The sequence below is a fragment of the Castanea sativa genome, chromosome 10 (assembly GCF_040712315.1).
Source record: "Castanea sativa cultivar Marrone di Chiusa Pesio chromosome 10, ASM4071231v1".
In the NCBI taxonomy this organism is placed as follows: Eukaryota; Viridiplantae; Streptophyta; class Magnoliopsida; order Fagales; family Fagaceae; genus Castanea; species Castanea sativa.
In genome coordinates this window covers 8,097,765-8,113,529 of record NC_134022.1, presented here as the reverse complement: position 1 = coordinate 8,113,529, position 15,765 = coordinate 8,097,765, and the positions used below count along the sequence as shown (strand labels likewise).

The 15,765-nt window shown below is 36.0% G+C and overlaps 2 protein-coding genes across 2 annotated transcripts in view; both read left to right on the top strand.

Moving 5' to 3' along the window:
* Window positions 1-15,538, top strand: part of LOC142613159 (disease resistance protein Roq1-like) — a 39,138-nt gene extending 23,600 nt beyond the window's left edge. The window contains exons 7-17 of the mRNA XM_075785376.1: window positions 5,857-6,427; window positions 8,048-8,128; window positions 8,255-8,292; window positions 9,540-9,657; window positions 10,572-10,609; window positions 10,723-10,856; window positions 12,696-12,819; window positions 13,391-13,447; window positions 13,627-13,724; window positions 13,814-13,891; window positions 15,048-15,538. Of these exons, the coding sequence (XP_075641491.1) occupies window positions 5,857-6,342 (486 nt within the window). The 3' untranslated portion in view covers window positions 6,343-6,427; window positions 8,048-8,128; window positions 8,255-8,292; ... (6 more) ...; window positions 13,814-13,891; window positions 15,048-15,538. The remainder of the gene's footprint in view (window positions 1-5,856; window positions 6,428-8,047; window positions 8,129-8,254; window positions 8,293-9,539; window positions 9,658-10,571; window positions 10,610-10,722; window positions 10,857-12,695; window positions 12,820-13,390; window positions 13,448-13,626; window positions 13,725-13,813; window positions 13,892-15,047) is intronic.
* LOC142611954 (putative plant SNARE 11) lies at window positions 7,671-15,137 on the top strand. Its single transcript, XM_075784098.1, has 7 exons — window positions 7,671-7,750; window positions 8,048-8,135; window positions 8,255-8,292; window positions 12,101-12,314; window positions 13,391-13,447; window positions 13,814-13,891; window positions 15,048-15,137. Exons 1-7 carry the CDS (start codon window positions 7,671-7,673, stop codon window positions 15,135-15,137), a joined length of 645 nt encoding a protein of 214 aa, XP_075640213.1.
* Window positions 15,539-15,765: the final 227 nt, after the last annotated feature.

Sequence of the window (15,765 nt, the reverse complement as noted above, 5' to 3'; positions counted from 1 at the left end):
GGTACATTTATAACCTCATTCCACTGTGTATTCAATAATAAAATTTAATATATTCAGGCTTGTCATGTCAATACAGGCTGGAAAACCACTACACGAATTTTTTGTTCAAATGTTCCCAATGTCACAGTGAGATTCTCTTATTCTGGGCAGTAGTTGCAGTGTACTGCCATGACTATTCAGCTGAACAGTATTCATGTGAAGAGTATTTAGCATGCTTGTGTTTCATCTGACATGAACTTGACAAGACAATACCGAGTTGTGTTAAATGCATCATAAACTTTTCAGGGGTCTTCTGCATCCTTGAAAACAGTGCATTGCAAAATGATGCAGATCTGTGTATTGACGTGAGTGTGAATGATATGACTAGATAGGGTTCAACAGTGCCGAGCTATTGAGCAGCACATGTAGCACTATGAATATCAGTATAGCAATGGTGGACAGCTGACCCCCAAACTCGAGAATTCGTTTTAATAAATTTAGATTTTGAATAAGGCCTCTCAACCTAACCTTGTTGTCTCCAATTACATATGTAAGTACACAAAGATGGATCTTCCTTACCAAAATGGAACAAAGTGGACTGAATGGACCAAATTAGGCCAAATCAGACCAAATTAGACCAAATCAGACCAAATCAGACCAAATAATTAGACCAAATTATCCAAATCAGACCAAATTAGGCCAAATCAGACCAAATCAGACCAAATTAGACCAAATCAGACCAAATCAGACCAAATAATTAGACCAAATTATCCAAATCAGACCAAATCAGACCAAATAATTAGACCAAATCAATGTTCCTATCCCAGACCAAATCAGACCAAGTAAGACCAAATTAGACCAAATCAGACCAAATCAGACCAAGTAAGACCAAATTAGACCAAATAATCAGACCAAATCAGACCAAATAATCAGACCAAATAATTAGACCAAATCAATGTTCCTATCCCAGACCAAATCAGACCAAGTAAGACCAAATTAGACCAAATAAGACCAAATAAGACCAAATCAGACCAAGTAAGACCAAATTAGACCAAATTAGACCAAAATAGACCAAATCAGACCAAATTAGACCAAATGGACCGATTTTATTTTCCATTACTCGTAACCAAAGAAACTCGAGTTTTAGAGACTCGAGTTCCACTGGGCAAATTTTTTTTCCCCAACTGCTCTGTTTCAGGCAGAGAGGCAGAGAGCCATGCCCTGTTTCACAAAATTTTGCCCAGTGGAACTCGAGTTTCTAAAACTCGATTTTCACTGGGCAAATATTTTTCCCCAGCATCATGCTCTGTTTCAGGCAGAGAGGCAGAGAGCCATGCCCTGTTTCACAAAATTTTGCCCAGTGGAACTCGAGTTTCTAAAACTCGATTTTCACTGGGCAAATATTTTTCCCAAGGAACTCGAGTGTCTAAAACTCGATTTTTACTGGGCAAATTTTTTTTTTCCCAGCAGAAAATGCTCTGTTTCAGGCATTGTTTTACAATGTAAATGCACTCAAATCACAACAAAAGTCATTCTCAATATATCACCATTATAAACATGTCCAACCACACTTAATTTGCAATTCTAACCATACTACTCAAATCACAATCTTCATAGAGGTACATTGGATAGAGAATTACAAGTACATTCAACAACAATCAAAAAGTTCACATAGAGCCAATACAACGTCGTCCATGGAAGGATGCCTGAAAAACGTAGAGTATTTACGTTAGGAGACAAGATAGTAAACATCGAATGAACAACAATTATTTAACCGATGCATAAATTTTTGCCAACCTACCTAGTGTGGAACATGGCCGCTTGTGGAAGCACCGCGGGACTGCGGACATTTTCTGCGGTTATGCCCTAAGCATGACACGGTCCACATGTCCGCTTCGGTTGACTCTCTATCAAATCTCGCGTCCTCCCTCCGCCATCCCGGTTCTTGATCCTTATTCCTCACTCCATCCATCTCATTTCTTATTCGTGACTTCACCGGTCGACCTTTGGCCCGCAACAATGCCGGATTAGGCAACCACTTTGGCCCCATGGGATCCCTCCATAATGACTGTGACTTAGGAACCACAAATCCATGCTCATAAGTGCTAAGGGCATGGTTCAAACCATAACATGGGTGAATATACGTGGTTGAATCAATATGTAAATAGTCACATACTCTAATTGCATGTGAACACGGGATCCCTATATTTTGCCATTTCCCACAACTGCATGTTTTTTCCCCTAACCGAACTTCATAACTGTGGTTTCCCCCTCCTGCGCTAGACACGTTGAGTTGGGTAACTACTTGAAATATCAGCTCTTCATTGCTAAATGGCTTGAGATAGTGTTTCTCAGATTTACGCTTATTTCCATCCCACGTGGATAAGGCATATTCACTCCATTTCTTACCCTCTGACAACTCATAATGGTATTCTTTGCGCCGGTCGTGGAAATATTGAACAAGTTTGCTCCAAGTGAACTCAACCAACGCGGCAATAGGAAGGCCCCGTGCACCTTTCAGCACACCATTGAAACACTCTGATATATTGGTTGTCATTGCTCCAAAACGTCTCCCACCATCGTATGACTGGGTCCACATGTCCACATCCTCGCTCATTAGGTATGTGTATGGAAGATAATCTTGATTCTTTTCCTTACCATCCCTCCCCGTCACCTTCTTCTTCTTCCTAATGGCCTCAATTTCCACCTGCTTAATGGAGTCCATTATGGTAGCAAATTTAACTACCTGACTAGCATATCCCGCTTTCAACGCCGCTGACTTTAGAGTCGAGTTCTGAAAATGGGTGTTGAAGTTGCTAGCAACATGTCGAAGACAATATCTATGAAATACCTTTGCTTTTCCATCATCCCTTCTAGGCCAGTTTGCAATGGCGTTTTTGATACCGAGATGTCGGTCAGAAATTATGCAAATGCCGTCGTCAGGTATCAGGTGGCCAATCGTTTCTCTGAGGCATCGTAAAAACCACCTCCAACTGGACCCTGACTCACAATCCACAACAGCAAAGGCGAGAGGGAATACCTTGTTGTTAGCATCGGTTGCCATTGCGACCAACAACTTTCCCTGATATTTACCATACAGATGGGTCCCATCAATACTGATAACCGGCTTGCAGTATTTGAATCCTGATATGCATGGACCAAAAGACCAAAACACATAATGCAACAATACGGTGTGATCTTCATCGGTGGGTGTGACACGATAGCAAAACTGGGTAGTCGGGTCCTGATCAATATACGCCATTAGCAACTTTTGCAGCCTTTGGTAAGATTCTTCCCAATCTCCAAACATAAGCGCAATCGCCTTTTGTTTCGCATCCCATACCTTGTAGTAAGAAGGCTTATGGCCATTATATTTCGCCTCTATCAGAGATCTGAGATGCTTAATTTGAGTGGTGTGATCCTCAAGTAACTTGTTATGGATTTCTCGCCGCAATAAAATTACAACTCATCATTCTACCATCATTTCGCACCCTGCCGGTAAACACGTGTGAGGACCCACATACACGGTGACCATCCATAGATTTTGGAGCTCGGGCTTCATAACTGCGTAGACATACCACTTGCACGACTCATGCACGCATTTCGCACAAAAATTTTTCCTCGTCGACCTAGTGATCTTAAAGTTTTTGTTTTCCTTGAGGGCACAAATTGTTAATACGCGCTTCACCTCCACTTTACTCGCAAAAGTCAACCCTTTGCACAAATTCATCCCCTCTCTCCAAGTAGACACAAATGGCATCTCAATATGCGAAGGATCAACCATATTTTCCCAAGTATTTGCAGAGAATGACAACGCAGGAGGTGCGTAGGCAGGGATTGTGTTTGTAATGTTTTGGACACTAATAACATTGTCTGCATCAGGTTCACCGCCGTCCAATGTCTCATCGTCATCAATGTCCCTCTCAAAGTCCCCAAAGTCCCGAAAGTCCCCTCTCTCAATCATGTCTTCATAGTCATCTTTATCGGCAAAATCTTCACCGTTAATGGCAAGATTCTCATCAACATAGTCATCATCATCATCATCATCATCATCATCATCATCATCGTCATCATCATTGTTAACGACAGTAGTCTCATCAACATAGTCGTCGTCGTCATCATCATCGTCATCATCATTGTTAACGGCGTAGTCTCATCAACATAGTCGTCGTCGTCATCATCATCATCATTTCCATCGGCATGAACATCATCATCCTCTACATGTGTAGAATACTCATATTGAGCATCCGAAGCGCAACTTGTAAGCTTCTAGTTGTTTGTTGGATATCCTCTTGCCATCCCGCACGCGGCTCCAACCGTATGTACAACTCAATATTACTTACTTCAACTATACTCTCCAACTTGTCAAACATGATCTTCACATGTTTGTCTTTTTCTATCAGCATATACTAGTAATTACTCCGCGGCTTCATGATTTCATTTGGCATACGATAAGTAATTTGCATGTTGTACGCATCAGGATTCTTACCCAACTCTTCCATGACAAGTATCTTCAATTCATCAAGGGTTTTCAACCTACGATCAACTTCGGCATAATAGGTTTTCATACCCGGCCCCTCAAATGGCAATCCCTTGTTGGCATTGGGATTCTTAAGCGGACCACCATGGTATATGATTATAAGAATATCGTGCATTGTGAACCCGTTCAAGTCAAGTCCTATGTTAGTTAAATCACATAGTCGTAAAGTGAGGGAAAAAAGTAATGCAATCTTACCAATGAACATATTCAAGCCAGGTTATAGAGTGCCCATTAATATCTAAAGGCCAAGACGTAAACCTTCTAATCCTAGTGGATGGAGAGACGGAATTATCTATTACTCCATTGTGTGGTGACCTATAATGCCTAAAAGGGTTCTGAAGAACTAGGTGGGTAGAGGAGCATGATTACATACCCATTCACTACATTCATTCACTACCCATTTCATACCCAAACCAATGATAAATAAAGTCAAAGAAATTTGTAAAATCATGATAAAAATAAAAACCTAGAAATGATGAATAAAATTTTGATAATTACATACTCATTCCCATTCATTACATTCATTCACTACCCATTTCATACCCAAACTAATGATAAATAAAGTCAAAGAAATTTGTAAGATCATGATCAAAATAAAATGATGAATAAAATTTTGATAACAAAAACTATACAAATAAATACTCAAAAAATTAACACTAACAAAACAAAGTTCTATAATTCACAATATTGATAAATTAACTAAGTTATGTTAACTATCTACAAAATAAATGGTAAAACTCTTTAACCCACACCCATAGACAACATACCCAACTATAATGACAATCAAATTATGCAAACCCTTACCTTAGATATGAATTTGCCGAGAGGGAAGAGTAGTGAGAGTGGAGAATGTGGTTTTGTGAGAGTGAGTGGTGTGAGAGAGTTATGGGTGAGTGAGTTAGTGAGGGTGAGTGAGTGAGAGAGTTAGTGAGGCCGAGATTTTAGGTTTTCTCTGTGTGTTGAGCAGTGAGAGTGGAGAATGTGAGAGAGTTAAATGCCACGGGCTGAGTTTTAAATAAACATGCCCAGAGGAAATCGAGTCTATAAGACTCGAGTTACTATATAATTAAACTCGAGTTTATAAAACTCGAGTTTAGGTAGACTTAAAACTCGAGTTTATAAAACTCGAGATCCAGGTGGCATTTTTCCACCTCAGCAAGCCCAAAGCGAGCATAAAGCGAGTTTTTGAAACTCGATTTATTATGTAAATCTCGAGTTTCAAAAACTCGAGTTGCTATTTTCCTACATAGTTTCAAATTATGCCTAACTTACTATATTCATGCATCCACATGCCTAATCTGCACATTCCCCCCAAGATCATGGTTTGTATATTTCAGGGACAAAGTAGGAAATCTTATATTATTCCTGGAAGGGAAATTCCGAAATGGTTTGAAAAAGTGAACATATGTGATACTTCAGTTGTCACTCGTCATAATATATGGACTTACAAAATAAAAAAAGTGAAGATACAATTGCCTGGGTCTGGGTCAGGGTGTGATGAGTGGAGGGGAATTGTTTTGTGCGTTGTTTTTATACCCACCGAGCGTCATCATAGATCCCAACAGAACCATCACATTATAGTGAAGGGATGCCAAATGAGTGGTTTCAGCTTTGGAGAGTTCCCCCAAACTTGGCCTTTGTTTACGCCAGAATATGGTAAAGTTGATTCGCATCACCTTTGGCTGCACACTGTGTCCAAGAACAATTTCAGCCTTCCGAAAACCCCTGGCCGCTCTGTTGATAAGAAGGGATTCCATCAAGTTGAGCTTGAAATAGAGACCGAGGGCTTGGAGGTGGAGAAAATTGGGTTTCGTGTGGTATAAAAGTAAGACATTGAAGATCCCAATCAAAATAAGCGAAGCCCATGATGAGGATGATGGGGAATTCTTTTCTTCACTTCTTTTACCTGTGAGTTATCAACTTTCTTCCTACCATTATAAATCACTTTTCTTTTTTGTGTGCTGCATATGTAATGCTCTTTTTTTTTCTTTTTTTCTTTTTTTTGGCTTAAGCATATGTAATGCTCTGTTAAACTTCTACTAATATTCAAATGCATATTGAGATTTCTTGTCCCTCTGTAACGGTTTTTTGTAATTCTTGTTACTGTCCGATGTATATAATAATGTTTTCTTCTTTCCATACCGGCATTTGGGTCCGTGGTTCATGCTGAAGAATTTACAAAAGACACCTTGCCTGGTTCAGATGTTGATTTTGCTCTATGATTTGCACAACAACGTATAATTGAAGTTAGAAAAAGGAAAGTAATCAAAAAGCGAATTGAAGTTTGCAGAAAATTTATTTTTTTTTCCTGTTTGTTAGTCAAAGAATTAGAAGTTAATAAATGGGTAACTATTCAATATTTATACTATTCTCATGTGAGGAGCTAATATTATCCCAAAATATTATAATTTTTCAATGGGATTGTGTTATAATTTAGTATGCACCAACACTTTCTTTGAATTTTCATTGTATCATTTTTTGGTGCACAGGATCCATGTTTATATATATATATGTGTGTGCGCGCACGCGCGCGCGTGCCAGGGAATGGTAACTAGCAACCCCACAGCCAACGTCCAAAACATGAGCTACCCTGTAGAACGTAGATCAACTGTCTCACTGGTAGTCATACTTCTTAACCTGAATTTACAACAAAATTAAGTGGCGTTTACATTATGCTAATAAAAACATAAAAACATTGACCCTGACACAAATTTCAAAGTAATAAATACAAACACATGTCAGGACTCATGAGTCTTGTAATTCAGTAAAGTTTAAATGTTTGCAATATATGATTTTAAGTCTTAATAGGCCTTGTTAAAAGGTGAACTATTGTGTAATGCTTTTGTTTGTTGTATCAACTAAAGATTCACTATCACTGACAGTGAGATATTGAGTCTTATACATAGATGTTATATATTGTCATATAGGACATAGATTCTAAATCTACACCCCCTTTAAGCTATTTCCAATTCCCATAGTTAATAATATGCTTAAGGACTTATGCAGTGTTAAGATCTAGATATAATTAAAATTTGCCTATAACCTTGGATGTTTTATTTCTGCCCAAAGAACAGGTTTTACTTTACTAATTGTTGCTTGAAAGTTGTGACTCAACAAAGTTGGTGATCTGAGATAGGTCTTGTATTAGCCAATGGCTGTTGGGTTTAATGTCGCTTCCACCTCCTACAAGAATGGGATGGTGGGTGAGATCGCAGGTTCAAATGTCGATGGGTTTGTGGTTTAATTGCTTAGCAAAAACTTATTAGTAAATAGTCTTATATAATGCTGCTGCTGCTGCTTTTGCTGTTGGTGTTTTGTGTGTGTGTTTTCATTTTCCTTTTGCAAATGATCCTTGGATCAAATTCCATCTGCTCCCTACCTAAATAAGAGGTGGAGGATAGCTTATGGGTTGAATCCCATGCAGGTCTGTGAGTTCTAGTTACCCATAGAAAACAAGTGTTTTCCTTTTCCTTTTATGTTAGTTTTTATTTTCCTAGTCAGAAAGATAATTTTGTCTTGCCTTTTTAGGCTTATCAAAGAGTTTGACAGACAAGCCAAGGATTTGGAGAGTAGAAATGATCCAGATGCTAACGAGATGCTGAATCAATGGTGTGTTGTTATCTTTATTTCTATTTAGCCTTAGATATTATAGATTTTTGCTAAAATTTTAGTTTTGTGTCAGTTGATTAAATCTTGCATTCCAAATGCACTAAATGATGTTCATACTCTATGCAGATCAAAGAGTTGAATTCATATGTTGCTATTAAAAAGCAGTAAGTTAACATCAGTCAGAATTTACCGTTATTTTCAGTTCTTAAAGCAGCAGAGATAATTTTATCCATCTGAAATGCATCTGACTTGTCATAAACTCTATTTTTAGCATTTTTGTTTTCTTACTATTAGTTTTTTAATGCTTTATGTTGCCCTTTGCCCTGAACTATTTTTTGTGTGTCCCAAATTGAGTGCCAAATCGTAAAAAACTATGCATTAAAATGATCAGTTTTCCGTATTACGTTCTGTCAAACAAATCTAAATGCATAAGAGAAGCCAATTCAAATTGGTGACGTACATTTTTTGTTACATTGTTTTATAACAAAGGTAATTTTTAAATCCACTATATATATATATATATATGTGTGTGTGTGTGTGTGTCAATGCATTAAGTGTCTTAAATTAACTTTGTGCGTTCTCAAATGTGAAACATAATTTGGGACATTGGTTTTATAGTCATAAATCATAATGGAATCTATACACATTGCTGGCCTCTCCACAGTTCATTAGCAGACAAAAGCCTCAAAGTTACAGTTAGATGATACAACGTGCCAATCATTGGTGGAAAACACATTTTTTTTGCTGTTTCAAGTGAGGGTGGCACCTACTGTGAACAAGATGACAGAAGTAGCATGTGTGCAATGAAGATGTAATAATTGCACCGGTAAGAAAGATTGATTTGATCGTGTTGAAGGAGCAAAAAGGGTTAGAGAGGCAAAAATAACATCGGTACAAATAGCAAAAAAAGGAAATGATAAATAGATTAGAGCACTTGAAGTTAGATTTGATTTGGTGGGATGGAGAAAAAAGATACGTGTGCTGACCTTCTATGATTACAAGATTCATTATTTGGGAATGAGAGCAGAAACGAAAGTGGGTGCATTTTTTTGGCTGCAATAGAAAATTAAGAGAAGCGTGAGTAGGCTGCTTTATATAATGTTTCTCACTTTGCTGCAGACATACACCTAATGTAGTCCAAATAAGCAAGTAAATTTTTATTTGGATCACATGGGCAGACAATCTGAGCTCTTTTCATAAGAAATCTCAACTAACTAGTGTAGTTGAAGAGTGAACAATATTGTAGTTACAGCTCTTATTCATTACTGTGTTGACAGACTTAAATTTTATAGGGTTAAAAATGGTTAAAGAAGAATATATGTTATTTCTTTTTAAAAGGTAGTAATGTGATAACCAAGAAATTACTTCTATGCTTTGTTGTAATGGTGTACTTTTATCTCTTGTTTGCCAGTTCCTCATGCAGGATTTGGATTGAGCTTTGAAAGGCTTGTGCAATTTGCTACAGGAATAGAGAATATAAGAGACACAATCCCTTTCCCTTGGACGCCTGGTTCAGCTGAATTTTAATGGTGAAGTTGTGCATTTTTTATTTTATTGTTCTCTTGTTGTAGTCAACCACAGCATCATTTTTTTTACCTGTCCTGCTCCTCATCTCCTTAAGTAAATTCAATTTGAATCACCTTCTCTGTTTAACACTTATGTGCATCAAAACTTCAAACTATATAGGAAGGCTACCAAAAACCAAAAAAACAAAAACAAAAAAAAAAACAAAAAAAAAAAAGAAAAAGAAGAAGAAGAAGGATTAATGGAGTTGGCCCCAATCAGTTGGGACCAATGCTTGGATTATCTTCTGGTCAATGTTGCCTAATCTGAAAAATGTTGATAATTGTGAAGTGTTCATATATTTATTTGGAAGTTATAAATATAAATTGTATTTTTGTATGACATTCATCTGAAACTCATTGAGTTCTTGTGTGTCATAATATCATTTCTTTTGTTTTCAAATCTTTTGCATCACTGAATAATTACTTGAATGCTTCTTATTCTTTTCTTAGGATTTACTTTCAATTTGTTGTGGATACATAAATGCATCAATTCTTTGAAAACAAGAGAATCGATCTCTTTGAAGGTGGCACCAAAGAATATAAATAATGCCTTGCTACATCTTTTTTACCAATGTGCTAGTTTTCACTGATGTGTCTACTACTCTTGTCAGCCTTTCATGCTAAAATTAGAGTTAATTATGGGTTTATATTTTTATACAACCTTATGGCTCATGCATTTTTGTTGTAATGCTTGGATGATTAAGGATACCTGATAAACACGTCTATTTGGTTGTGGATTTGTCAAGGAATTTTGTCTATTAGAAAATATTATAGTAGTTTCTGTATGTAATAAAAAGATACCAGATTCATATACATCCCAGTGAAGTTGGTTTGAATAGCTACTTTAGTGATTGAGTTTGATGTAATGCATATTACAGATGAAGTTACCGTGGATGGCTGCTGTCTGTTGGCGCAAGTAACTATTCAAAACCTCAGAACTTGGCCAATTTGATGGCTTTAATCTTTGTGGACGCTATATTGATGATTTTATAATTTTTTATTTTTGAGAATTCTTTGTATTCAATGTAGTGAGTTCACAATAGCTACCTGGAGCATGGAGGTGGAGACAGTAGGGTTCCGTTTGTTAAACAAGCAAGACATCAAAGAGACATAGAATGTGAGGAATCCAGTCAAGGAGATTTTTTTTTCCTCTTCTTTTACCTGTGAGTTATCATCTTTCTTCCTACCATTATATAATCTAGTTGTTTCCTTCCTTTTTTTTTTGTTTTTTTGTTTTGTATCTTTTTTTTTTTCCTGGACATTTACTAACATGTCTTTTTCTGTCAAACTTCTACTACTGTACAAATGCATATTGAGATTTCTTATTTCTCTGTTAACGGTTTGTTGTAATTCTTGTTTTTCTTTTTCTCCAACAGTCCGACATATATAATAATGTTTTCTTTTTTCCTTACTGGCATTTGGGACTATGATTCATATTGATTTACAAAAGGCACCTATCTCGGCTCCTTAGATGTTGATTTTGCTCTATGATTTGCACATTTACATGTAATTGAAGTTAGATAAAGAAAAGTAATGAAAAAGTGAATTGAAGTTTGCAAAACTTTTTTTCTGTTTGGTAATCAAAGAATGAGAAGTGAATAAATATTACCATTTTTTCAATGGTATTGTGTTATAATTTGTTCAATGAATATGCTGTATTTAGTACGCACCAACACTTCCTTTGAGTTTTCATCATATCATCTTTTGGTGCAAAGGACATGTGTTTGTATATCCCAGCGGATAGTATGCAGAAACTAGTGACCCCACAACCAGCGTCTATAATGTGAACTACCCTGCAGACAGATCAACTGTCTCACTGGTAGTCATATTTCTTAACCTGTCATGACATGTCATGACTCATGAGGCTTGTAATTCAGTAGTTTAAATGTTTGCAGTATATGGTTTTAACTCTTAATAGGCCTTGTTAAAAGGTGAGCTATTGCGTTTCGCTTATGTTTGTTGTATCAACTATAGATTCACTGTCACTCACAGTGAGACATTGAGTCTTATACATAGATGTTATATATTGTAATGTAGGACAGATTCTGGATCTACACCCCATTTAAGCTATTTCCAATTCCAATACCGAACATCCTGTAAAACTCAGTAAATAATATGCTTAATGACTTATGCAGTGTTGAGATCTAGATATAATTAAAATTTGCCTATAACCTTGGTGTTTAATGTCTTGCTAGCATCGTGTAAGTGTACACCTTTTTCACCCATGTGCTAGTTTTCACTAATGTGTCTACTACTCTTGGCTGTCTTTCATGCTAAAATAAGAGTTAATTATGGGTTTTAATAGTCATACAAACCTATGGCTCATGCATTTTTGACGTAATTCTTGGATACCTGATAAAGACATTTCTATTTGGTTGTGGATTTGTCCTGGAATTTTGTCTAATAGAAATAGCTATAATAGTCTGTATCAGCTGAAAAGATGCGAGCTTTATATGCCTCACAGTGAGAATAGTTATAATAGTCTGTATCAGCTGAAAAGATGCCAGCTTCCTATGCCTCACAGTGAAGTTGGTTTGGGTAGCTACTTTAGTGTGGTTGTGTTTGATGAAATGTATATTACAGATGAAGTTACCGTGGATGGCTGCTATTTGCTGGTGCAAGTAACTCTTTAAAACCCTAAGTACTTAGCCAAATTGATGGCTTTAATGATATTTTGATGATTTTTTTTTTTTTTTTTGAGAATTCTTTTATGCAATTTAGTGAGTGCACAAACACGCACATGATAAGTTAAGATAGTAATGATAATATGAAAAAACCACTCTCATTGACATCATGAAATCAGAGTCACAGTAGTATTGTGTCTAAAGTATCTTTGTTAACATCTACCTTTTTTATGGTTCAGAAATTGTAAATTGCTGCTTCTAATGTAACCAATGCATACCTTTAAGTTTAATCTGGAATCATGCCCTATGTTTGATAAATTTCATATCAATATATGTTGCTTCAAGTACTTTATAGTTTATATGTTAAATGTTTCTCAGTTATGAAGTATATTTAATGCCAAGGCAGTGGCTATATGCATGCTGCCATGACAAATCAACAGCTAATAGATAGTGGAAACGGGATGATAGACAAGACTGATCAAGCCATTGGAGGTCATAAAAGGTTGGATTATCTCTCATGATCATTTTGTAAGGAAATTAGTTTTATTTATTTTGGTGAGTTGAAAAGGGATAAGTTTCGTAGGCTATTTTGAAGTGTGATCATTTTTTCCTCTCATTTCTTCTCTATTTCCTTATAGAAGGTTACAGGTGGAATTGTATCTTGTATTTCTAAAATGACTAGTTTTTTTAGCTCTGCCTTGAACATCACTTGCACTAGTTTGCATCAAGACCTGAACAAATTATGGAAGGTTTATTTTGAAGTGTGATCATTATTTCCTATCATTCTTCTCTATTTCCTTGTAGAAGGTTATAGGTGGAATTGTATCTTGTATGTCTAAAACATACTAGTCTTTTTAGCTCTGCCTTGAGTATCACTTGCACTGTTTTGTATCAAGACCTGAACAAATTATGGAATGTTTTTAACTAACTCATATCTCCCCCCACACCACCCCCCCCCCCCCCACAAAAAAAAAAAAAAAGAGTAAGAAAACATAAAAGTAATTTTACTGTTCAAAAAAGTATGGAATCATCGCAAAAGAAAAATAAATTCAGTATCTCCTTGTTTGTGGTAGACTGTTCAAGACACCATCAATGTTGGAACAGAAACTGCAGCTGCACTCAAGGATCAGGTGTGTAATTTGTCAGCTTTTAAAAAAATGGATTTCACGGCAGTTTAATATTTCACATTGAATTAAAAACTGTCTCTCTGTCTCTCTCTCCCCTACTGTTTTTCTCTCTTGTTTCGTTTAATCTTTCAAAAAATTTCAATGCCATGGAAACTAAGGAAATCAATTATATTTATGTTTAGACTGAACAAATGAGTCGGGCTGTTAAGTGTTAATGAGCTGGACTATCCATTTCTCGATCAAGAAAGCTTCTCAACTTGTGAAGGAACTTGGTAGGCAGGTCAATCTCTGAAAGTATCTTCCTCCTGTTCTTGTCATATATTGACTATTAGTTGTTACTTGTTTTACTTACCTCGTTTATTTCTTTAGGTTGCAACTGATAGGTGTATTATGGCATTACTCTTCCTTATTATTGCCGTTGGAGTCATAGCCATCATTATTGTAAAGGTAAGATAGCTTATCATCCATTTTCTTTGCCATTAACAAAATTTAATTTTCTAAATACTTGATTTTGCTTTTGCCATCTAATTGCAAATTGGAACTAAATCCTTGACATCCCTTTATTAGATAGATGTAGCTTCAAAATTATGAATACTAGGCCTTTTTCTTCTTCTTCTTTTTTTTTGGGCTGTGGAGTTTCTCAGGCCTATTGTTTTTAAATGTATATAACTGTATATGGTATTGCATAATCTTGTTTTATGCTTTAAGTGGACCTTTTATAAATAAGTTGATCTCAGATTGACCTTGTTTGGTTAACCCTTATTTGCTTAAAAGTTGCAGGAAGATACTTTTATAATGCCAAATGTTGTAGTAAAACATAGTGATTCTTAGTGATTTTTTGCTTACCTTAATAAAAAATAAAAGAATCTAATTCAGTATATCCTCATTTCTTTTCTTTTTTAAATAATAATAACTTCACTAAAAAAAGAAAAAGAAAAAAAGAAGACAAACACAAGTGCATGAGTGAGTAAAAGAGTTAATCTAATAGTTGTCGCATTTTCATGTCCGTTGGTAATGCGCTGATTGCAACTTGATGTCATCTTGAGGAGAAGGTCAATTCCCTTTCTTTTCTGAATAGATGGCTTTACCAGCAAATAGATAGAGGGAAATAATAATTTGAATTTTTGTATATCATTTGAATAGTTTGATGAATGCTACAGACTTGGATCATAAAATTGGTGATCTTTTTTATTTGAAAACAGGTTATACTTACAGAGGAAGGGGGGGGGGTGTGGAAGGAGAAGTTGGAGCTTACAGATTCTTTTGTAACTTAACTACTTAAGTTGCATATAAGTTTGAGTTTGAGGATGAATCTTTTGGTTGTTTTCATAACTGCATTGTCCAGAAAATTTGTTTCACGGCCTCTTAGATCATTTAAGAACCTTTTACTGCTTCTATGTTATTCATTTCAACATGTCTTAAACCTTGTATAGTGAGAGGGTGTCTTAAGTCACCATGAACATTCCATGTTTTGTAAGTCTCATGTGACTGCCAAAAGCCATTAATAACTTGAGAAACAGCTGGCTTTATAAGAATGCATTGCCCATTTCTTTCCATTTGGTTAAATGAATTTTTTAGTGATTTATTTATTTATTTATTTCAGCTCGTGAACCCAAACAACAAGGACATCGGCGATATTCCAGGATTTGCCCCACCAGCAATGGGTTGGAAATTACTTTGGAGTGCTTGTTAAAAATTTAGAAAAGGATCATCTAATGAGATTGCAATGATGATTTTCCATCTCATGGATGGAACATCAGCTTAGTTCGTGATGCTGCTGGTGACACCTGTTTTATAGAGCTGGTCTAGACTCTAGTTGAGTATGGATTTCTTTCTAGTAATTTTTCTGCAGATTGGTCAAACTTTCCCGAATTTTAGTCTCTCAAACTACTGCTGGGATTCATTAGCTCCAATTGGAAGTGGTCTTGTGTGATTATTTCTTCACCGACTGAAAAATCATTCCTATTTGAGGGAAACTGAAAAATGTGTAGATTGTGTTGTTTAACACCATGATTTGCTACACTTACAAAATATTTGATCTGCACTTCATAATATATTTATGGAAATTTTTGTTATTCACTGTTTATTTTGCAATATCTTATGTACTATTATTATTATTTTTTTTTTAATTTGATAAGTATAAGTTATAACAACAGGGAAGGAATTCAAACCCCAATTCTCTTCATAAAGGAGAGTAGATAACGTTACTGTCTTACAAGGCATATCTTATGCCCTATTGATTCTCTAATGTTCTATATTTTGTCTTCTTCATCTATATGTATCCACCATGTATAGAGATGAAATTGAAGGTTGGTGGTAAG

Excerpts from the sequence above, each read along its gene's own strand:
- LOC142611954 (XM_075784098.1), top strand. The coding sequence starts at position 7,671 with ATGGCTGTTGGGTTTAATGTCGCTTCCACCTCCTACAAGAATGGGATG. Across the intron at positions 7,751-8,047 it reads GCAGGTTCAAATGTCGATGG|GCTTATCAAAGAGTTTGACA; the intron begins GTTTGTGGTTTA and ends TTGCCTTTTTAG. Across the intron at positions 13,448-13,813 it reads CAGCTGCACTCAAGGATCAG|GTTGCAACTGATAGGTGTAT; the intron begins GTGTGTAATTTG and ends TTATTTCTTTAG.